This window comes from Diplotaxodon limnothrissa, linkage group LG2 (genome assembly GCF_057381915.1).
Source record: "Diplotaxodon limnothrissa isolate DT_005_m linkage group LG2, D_limnothrissa_male_GT1.1, whole genome shotgun sequence".
NCBI classification, from domain to species: Eukaryota; Metazoa; Chordata; class Actinopteri; order Cichliformes; family Cichlidae; genus Diplotaxodon; species Diplotaxodon limnothrissa.
Window position 1 is genome coordinate 19,325,338 of NC_140597.1, and position 8,712 is coordinate 19,334,049.

General features: G+C 43.4%; 1 protein-coding gene across 2 annotated transcripts; it reads left to right on the forward strand.

Annotated features, from left to right (window-relative positions):
- Nucleotides 1-310: 310 nt before the first annotated feature.
- rnf4 (ring finger protein 4) lies at nucleotides 311-8,447 on the forward strand. Of its 2 annotated transcripts, none has more exons than XM_085367826.1 (8): nucleotides 311-546; nucleotides 3,694-3,786; nucleotides 3,896-4,037; nucleotides 4,989-5,080; nucleotides 5,223-5,235; nucleotides 5,327-5,438; nucleotides 5,648-5,699; nucleotides 8,153-8,447. In XM_085367826.1, the coding sequence occupies exons 2-8, from the start codon at nucleotides 3,775-3,777 to the stop codon at nucleotides 8,300-8,302; spliced, it is 573 nt and encodes a 190-aa protein (XP_085223952.1). In that variant the 5' UTR covers nucleotides 311-546; nucleotides 3,694-3,774; the 3' UTR covers nucleotides 8,303-8,447. The 2 variants fall into 2 exon arrangements, with proteins under 2 accessions (XP_085223952.1, XP_085223944.1); XM_085367818.1 differs by having other exon boundaries at nucleotides 3,703-3,786.
- Nucleotides 8,448-8,712: the final 265 nt, after the last annotated feature.

Here is an 8,712-nt window from a genome sequence, read left to right on the forward strand (position 1 = left end):
CTTTGACATGAATATAGTTTGATTTCAGCGACTGACTGAGTTATTTAAACAGTTTCATTTGAATGTCCTGTGTTTTTATAGCCTTTTTCCCTGCAGTAACCACACAGTAACTGTACTTTTACTGCAGTACTTTGAAGTACATGTCAGGTAGTTCAGTCTGAGTACATAAAATAAACTAAACAAAACCATAAAGATATATATTTTTTTTAAAAAGGTCTTCCCTTCAATCAGTGGACGCTGCGATGCACGCGGTGAGGCAGCAGGGGGCGCCAATGAGCCGGTGTTTTTGAACACTTCCGGTACAAAAGAAGCGGCTGTGAGACAGACAGTAGCTAACGTTAGCCTCTGCAGTACGTTTATTCGACTTAATTATTTTTTTTACTCTACTAAAATGTTTGAGGCCGGAAATCTGTCGCTGACACACACGCTAGCTTCACGCTAACGGTAGGAACCACAGTGACGAAGAGAGAGGTGCTAACGGCTAAAAGTAAACTGCTAAGAGGAGCAGTGACGGTGACAGCGGAAGCTAACAGTTTATTGCTAACAGTAAGTAAAGTTTAAGCTCAACTGCACACATGCCACGTTTAAAGTATCTGTGTGTCTGAATCTACTGTTTAAATCTTGAAGGCCGTGTTTCTAATTCTTGTAAAGGTAAAACTCCATCATCATCATCAGTGACAGCAGGGTCACTGGGTCACCAGAAGCGTTTCTTTCGGCTCCTGGTGACCTTAGTGTGATCCCCCTGCAGCTCCACGAGTTTAGCTGGTCCTGGTTTTATGTATCAGGCTCAGATTAGGAACTCTTGACTTTCTGAACAGAGACGAAGCAGCTTCTGGTACGGAGAAAAGGTGCGAGTTTCAAAGGTCCCTCCTGTTTCCTTTTCCTAACCTCTTTTACTTGCCCACGGTGGAAGGATCATTGAGGTAAAGGAAAGGTGGGTAGGAGACATACGCTGAGGAAAGGAACGGCCTCACACTCGTTTCTTTTAACAGCGTGACACTGCAGAACATGAACTACAGATTGATTTTCTTTCATCCAGATCTCTTATCTAAATTCCATCGCTGTTTTTAGAGAAAAAAAAAAAACGAGTAAAACCTGACTTTGCGCTGGGTTATTTTGGTTAGCAGCCTTCACGCTCCCTCCTTGGGAGTCACTAATTCAGCTGCTTCTGCTACCTCAGAGTAAATCTGTCCCATTGCATATAATATCCAGATGCGGCTGTCGCAGCACCTTTTGAAGAGGAATTCTGCAACTGCATTAAATTTACTCCATCACCACTGATCCCAGCTGACCTGAAGTAAACACAAACCCTGCAGTACCACAACAAAGGACATCACTAATGAACACTGATCATACAGAACCTTGAGCACACTTTGTTCATATAGATCAGGGGGTAGGCAACGCCAGGCCTCGAGTGCCGGTGTCCTACAGGTTTTAGATCTCACCCTGGGTCAACACACCTGAATCAAATGATTAGCTCATTACCAGACCCCTGGGGAACTTCAAGACATGTTGAGGAGGTAATTTAGCCATTTGAATCAGCTGTGTTTGATCAAGAACACATCTAAAACCTGCAGGACAAAGGTACTCGAGGCCTGGAGTTGCCTACCCCTGATATAGATCATAATTTTAGCTGGTACAGCGTTCTTTGTGCAACAGTACCTCAACAGGAAGTAGTTTTTATTCCAGCAGTGTGATGCTCAGCTGTGAGTTTAACCGCTGCTGTTCAAAACTATAAATCTATCAGCGGTGTATGGATGAAATGGAAAATGCAGTCAGAAGGAACATTTACATGATCCACTTTGGTCATGTTTGTTTTCATGCGTGGTCAGATGTTTTTTTTGTTTTGTTTTTTCCCCTCCCCTTTCATAAAGGATGCTCCAGCGTCTCTTATGCTAAAGGAAGAAAGATACCTGTTCCTAGTGATGGCCAAATGAAGCTTTCTGAAGCACTGAAGCTTGTATTGAAAAATGGTTCATTACTCGAAGCTTTCCAACACAGTCCTCTCCGGTGACATCTGGTGGCGAATATTTTGAAGAGCAGCTTGAATCTGCAAAATAAAACGGACTGCTCAATCATCACTGCTCACTCAAGAGTGATATTGGGCCACCGTTCCGTTGCTTTGAACATGTAATTGGTTTTGTTTTCTCGATTGGGGGGCTGAAAAAATGTAATGCGTATTTGCGTAATACATCGTCACTGATTTGTAGAATCATTTTGATTCGATACAGGATCCGATTCAATTTGATTGGAATGTGGAAAGTTTTGCCTCAGTCAGAAATATTACAATTCTGGTCATGTATCAGTATATATCCATAATTTCGTATCTATTACAAGAAAGCTGACACATGTGAGACTTAATTAGAGATGTAAACAGAGAGTTATGAAACCTGCAGCTGCAGAAGCCAGCGAAGAAAAAAAGAGGCAAACACAGCGCGGACCCGACGACGCACCAAAATCTGATTCTGACGAGTCGGGTCCGTGCTCTGTGTTCACGTTTGTATGCAGAATCCGTAAACCTGCTCCCAGTTACAGTTTTAGCTGTATGGTGTTTGACGACATGTTGTGAGGTTTAACCTGAGATGCTGGCGTTTCAGGCATAATAACGTTAATTTACAAATCGACACAGGATTGTAATGAATCAATATCACTTTATTCAATTTAGCATGGATTGTAATCAGAAAGGCGATAATCAAAACCCACCCCTAATCAAGAACTTGTAAAGTAAAAACATGATCAATGTAAGGTAGCCCTTTTGTTATTTACATTTAAAAAGAGGATTAGTGTTACTGTGCGCTGGCTGAGTCTATTTCTTTTCTTAGAAATAGTTTCTCCTGCCCTGGAGAAAATCCACTTGCATGGAACAGAAGAGGCTGTGGAGTGCAGGAACCACACTGCAAGCTGGTAGATATGCAGGTATTCCTGGGTCCTGCAGACTATCACCTAAAAACAATAAACAAAATGCTTTTCTAAACTGTGTAGCAATGTAATGTACATATAGTGTCAAATACATTTTTGTAGTCTTCATTAGCTTTAATTCACATGGAAGTGTTCCTAAAGTCATATGCTGTAATGATATTTACATTATGAAAACATGATTTTGGACATTTCAAGTTTTTCACTTCGGCAGATAAAATGAATTGAGCAAAATCAACTCAAAATATTTCCACACGCCATAACGTCCTCTCTTCCTCGCTGGCTCCATATCTGTCAGTGGAATGATCACCTCTTCGCTCTCTGTCACCATCAACACACTCCACGAATCCCGTGGATGATTCACTTCCTTATATCCGTTTGAATCGGGTACCGAAGCAGTTACGTGCGTAATGAAGCTTCGGACGTCACTGGTCACATGACTTTTGCCAAACGAAGCAAGCCTCGACACAGTGCTTCTGAACCAGTGTGTTGTTTTTTTCGACACACGCTCTGGAGCGTCAGCTTCAAGCGGGCCATCACTACCTGTTCCCCTATGAACAAGGATCAGATGGATTCATACACACCTGGCTGAGGTGTGTATGAAACCTGTGGGACTCTGTTCTTCCATGTTTATTTAGTTTTATTTTTTAAAATCTCACAGCATGGATTCATTAAAAGAATTGCCGAGGGTTGTTACTGATTGGCTGGAGGGCATCGTCACAGGTGGATCAAAGCAGACTGATTCATGTCTAAAACTGACAATCGATAACACTCCAGCTGTTACAGGTGCAGGTACCTGAGCTGTTTCTCTGGTCTCCATCCTCACCTGTGCCGTGAAGGTGAATCATTAAGTCAGAGATGAGCAGCTCTGTAAGTCATCTTCTTCTTCTGTGGTTTAACCTGTTCAGCTGTCACACTGTCAGCTGGTGTTTACCTGGTCAAGTGTGTTAAGCTCCACCTCCTGGTATTCTGTTTTCAGGTTCAGAGGAAGAGGCGGAGCACACAAAGTCCTCCGGTTTCTAGACACAACGCCAAGAGCGGGAGAGCTGCGAGTACCAGGAGGACGGCGAACGCCGACAGTGATCCCACCCCCCCAACAGAGACCATTGATGTGATGGACGGTCAGTCCCGATCAGTACACTCAGTTTCCAACTGATCGAACAGTCATTGATAGGCCTGCATCTACAGGTGTTTTCAGACCAGACCTGACTCATCTAGACACGCTCTCAACCTCTCGGCCAATCAGAGAGCTGCTTCTTTTTGAAGTAAAACTGAAGAGAAAAACATGTTCAGACCTCACCGGAAGTGATGTAAGTAGCAGGTCCTCACTGCTAAGAGAAATAAACATACCTGAGCTGTCTGCTGAAGGTGACCTCCCACACCTGAAAATACAGTCAGTGGGTTTCCTGGTGTCTCCTGATCACTGACACACCTGCAGCCCAGAGGAAACAAAATCCACCTGACAGTTAGAAATTCATCAGGGGTGTGATTAACACTTGACTTTAACACCTGAAACTCGCGACCACACGTCTGATACACAGGTGACCAAAAACGGGACAGTCACAGCTCTGTGGGGAACCTCTCTGCTCCTTAAAGTCGTTCGTGCTGGGCACCGCCAAATGGAGCCACTTTGGGTATAAAGAACCACAAGCTGTGAGAATCCAGATGTTTGACAGTGAGTGTTCATGCCCGTTTATCTCGATCTGTTTACCTGATTATTGGTTATCGATAAAATCACCAGACTTGGAGATGAAACACTTTGATCGTAAAGATGGAGCCACGTTACGTCACTGATGTCGGGTAACGTCGAGAATGATGAATAGTTGAATCTCGACACTCTGTTTCATTTCTCATCTGCTTCGCTTGGACTTCGCTTGGCTTTGCTTTTTTTTTTTTTTTTTTTTTTTAATTATCTGACTGATGCAGGCGTACAGTGAATCCATTTCATCGCCACACTGTTGGTCTGAATGGAGACGGTGCCGCATGTCAGGCTAACACAGGCTCCTCCCCTCTGTGTAAGTGTGGGCAGAGCATGTACACGAATCTGAGTTTGTGGTTGTGTGTGTGTTCAGGTGAGGAGGAGGTGGTTGTGGATCTCACCTGTGAGAGTGGAGCAGAAGCTGCTGCTGTGGTCGACCTGACTACCAACAGTGACTCTGTGCTGGTAACTCTCTCTCTCTCTCACTCACTCACACACACACACACACACACACACACACACACACACGAAGTGTGCTAATGTCTAATTCTTCTTCTGTGTTTGTTTGTTTTTTTTGTTTTTTTTCCTGCTGTATCCAAAACTTCAGCTGGTGGATGAGGGTAAGTCAGACTTTGTGTTCCAAAGACTAGATTGAGGCCTGAGCTCTCACTAAGGAAGCGGTCTAATGCCTGTGTGACTGTTTTCACTCAGGTCCTCAGAACTGGAGACAACCTGTACAGAGTTATCTTGTTAGCAGCGATGAAGATGAAGACACACCCCCCGTCCTCAGTGCCACCCTCCTGCCACCGACAAACACCTCCAGGTGATACACCAACCCCTACACACTTTTATAATGTTCTTCCTCTACGACCCCCCCCCCCCCCCCAAATTTTTGCACATGCCGAGGAGCGTGTCAGGCTACGTTTCACTGTGTGTTATATACTATGCATGTGACAAATAAAGAATCTTGAACTTCTGCAGGTGATACACTGACCCTGTCAGTGACCTCACTCAAATGTTTTTGTGTTTCAGGTCAACTCCAGGGACAATCAGCTGTCCTGTGTGTCTGGACGGATACTCAGAGGTCAGTCAGAGTGTGTGTGTGTGTGTGTGTGTATTCAGACTTTTCAGCATGAATAAAGCAGAAAAATGAACTTTATTGAAACAGAGTGCCAGCAGCGAGGTTCTTTCTTTATCCTGCTGCACATGCTCAGTGTGAGCTCCGAGGACGCTTCCTTCAGGGTGAGCGTGCTCAGAAAGTATACAAACACATAACATCCTTATAGAATATGATGTAACACTATAGATCAACTCACCTCAGAATATATAAACAATTACAGCAATATGATGCAACAAACACAGCAGTACTACTAATCCAAAATACTCAAAGCTTCATAGAACTGAAACAAACATTTATTTTTAGGTCCATTCTGCTGCTGATACATACTTTAGGTTTCTGAATATTACACTTGTTGCTGCCTTTCATAGTGTGTAACTTGAAGGCCCTGAGTACTTTCTCCCACACTGAAAACACTGGAATGATAAAATTATTTGAACATTACCTAATAAGACTGATTCAGGACAGACAATTAGTTATGTTAAACTTTTCTAGCAGTCCTTCACAAACAGGGAACAGTCTGTCTATTCTCTCCATCTGTCAGCTGCTGCTGGCTCTTCCTCCTCCTCTTCCTCACACACTGCTGAGTTTGTCCTGGTGGATCATCAGGGGTGCAAAGCCTCACAGATGATGTGCAGCAGTGGGTCCCTCAGTCTGTCCTCACTCTGGACACTTGCAGTTGTCACACATGGAAATCAAATGTGTGATAAGCTGCAGGATTCAAACACAAGTGTAACTTATAAATACATGTTCATACTTTTATTCCACAATCAGAGAGAAAGAAAAAGAGAGAGTGTGCAGGACAGACAGACAGGTGAAAGTCTCAGGTGTACACACTGCTACACAACAGCACAAGAGAAGGAGGATTTAGTGTTTGTGTTATTACGAAACAAGAAGAGTTCCCAGATGGTACAGTGGACACATGTGTGACTCCTGTGATTAAAGCATCTTTCTTTCAGCTTAACGAGTGAACCGTCAGCTCGTTCAAACACACGTTAAAGTTCGTTTGGCTCGACACCGCCGAACAGAGGCAGCAATATAACATAGCTAACATTAACAGTGCAGTGAATCCTGCTTGTGCCGTGATATTCAGGACTGCAAACCGAGCAGCATTCACTAGCTGTGTCCCAAAACCTAGGCCGTATCCTCCTGAGGCAGCACTTGAACAACGTGAGGTAGGCTGTCCCAAATTGAAGGCTCCTCCAAATGCGTCCTTCATTTTCCAAGATTTTGAAGGATGGGTCGGGTGTGTCTTTCGTGGCCCACCGTATCCCAGAATTCATAGCGCGGCCCAGTCAATTCCAGTTGCCAACAATGGCGGCTGCTACTTAGTTTTAATATTACTCTTATTAATCTTTCTGGGTCACAAAATAACTTTTAACATATTTCCAGGCGAGAATGTAGCTGTGTAAAGTTCAAATATCTGCTTTATCAAGACATCGCATATTTACAAAAGTGCGACGTTTGTGGAGATGTCTGTTACCCACCAGCTTGATGGCTAGCTGGGAGGTCGAAGCTCACTAGAGAACAGCGGACACCCGGCACATCGTTATCAGACCTGCCGCCGTCTTTGGCTACTCAGGTTAAACATGGTGTGTGTGTGTGTGCCACTCACATGACTTAAATGTTATTGTTTGGCTTTTTTCACTGTTTTATTTGTTCCTGAGTAAATCGGTTTGGCTGAGATTAAAGTTATTAGATAAAATAAAACTTTATTAGTCCATTGGGAGGGTTCCTCGGGGGTTTTCACACAGCTGAATAAACGTCAAACAGAAAACTGATTAAAGTGCGAGATTCAAAGTGTTTATTGTCATGTGTGCAGAAGAAATAGCTTTTCTCTGTGCAATGAAGTTCTTCCTTTGCTGTCCATACAGAAGATGGTCGAGATGATTGAGAATTTTCTCCAGTGTCCTGTTATATTTTAGATAGCAAGGAGCAGATGGCTGAGTTTATTCATGCCCATCGAGATGGCTGGTGACACAAATCTGAAGGCTAGACCGTCCCATTTCACAGTCTCTCACTTCTGGGACACAGCTAGTGTGAGCTCTGAGTAACCTTCAAGATCGACTTTACAGCCCTCAGCTCGCTGCTGATTTAATGCAGGGGACGTTTCTTTCAGTGTGAGCGTGCTCAGAACAAATTGGTGTTGGTGACTCGAGTGTGCTTCCTGAGGCATTGTGGGTAATGAAATACAGGCTTTACTACATTCACATGGCCACTGATCAATGAACCTAATCAATAAACATACATTTGCTGACTCTTATTTTGAAAGTTTCAGTCTGGTTTTGTGTTTTACTTTGAAAGTATTACAGTGACGTTTGAGTGCATTGCTCTGATTGGCTGTTGGTGTGTTGTTGTTGTTGTTGTTATTTAATTTCTGTTTGCTTTTTTTTTTTTTTTTTTTTTTTTTTTCTTCGCAGATTGTTGGGAGTGGCCGATTGGTCGTGTCCACCCGTTGTGGTCACGTGTTCTGCAGTCAGTGTTTGAGAGACTCTCTGACATCATCACACACTTGTCCCACCTGCAGGAAGAGACTTACTCACCGCCAGTACCACCCCCTGTACATCTGACATCACTCTGAGACCACAGCTGAGTCCTGCTGCCATTGGACCACAGGCCATGATGTTGATGTTATTTGCTGCTGAATTGTATTTTTTTTTTTTTTTTCTTTTTTGTGTGTGCGCCTCTGTTTGGACATTAAAGTGTTGAGTCATAGCTGGTAAACATGGATTAATGATTCATGTGTGTTGATTTGTTTGTTAAAGCTGAAATAAATTTTGATTTGTTTCACTCATTGATCAGCTGATGGATCTACAACGTTATGGCAGTAATGTGGAGAATAATACTGCACAATGTACTTTCTGTAATCAGAGTACAGGAAGTACTCGTACTCACACACACAGCACTGTTTTAGTCTGACTCTGTGTGTGGTGTGTGTGTTTGGGGGGGGGGTGCTTGCACTGATGAATTATGGGTAGTC

Coding starts and splice junctions, on each gene's coding strand:
- rnf4 (XM_085367826.1), top strand. Junction 5,439..5,647: donor CCACCGACAAACACCTCCAG/GTGATACACCAA, acceptor TTTGTGTTTCAG/GTCAACTCCAGGGACAATCA. Junction 5,700..8,152: donor GTCTGGACGGATACTCAGAG/GTCAGTCAGAGT, acceptor TTTTCTTCGCAG/ATTGTTGGGAGTGGCCGATT.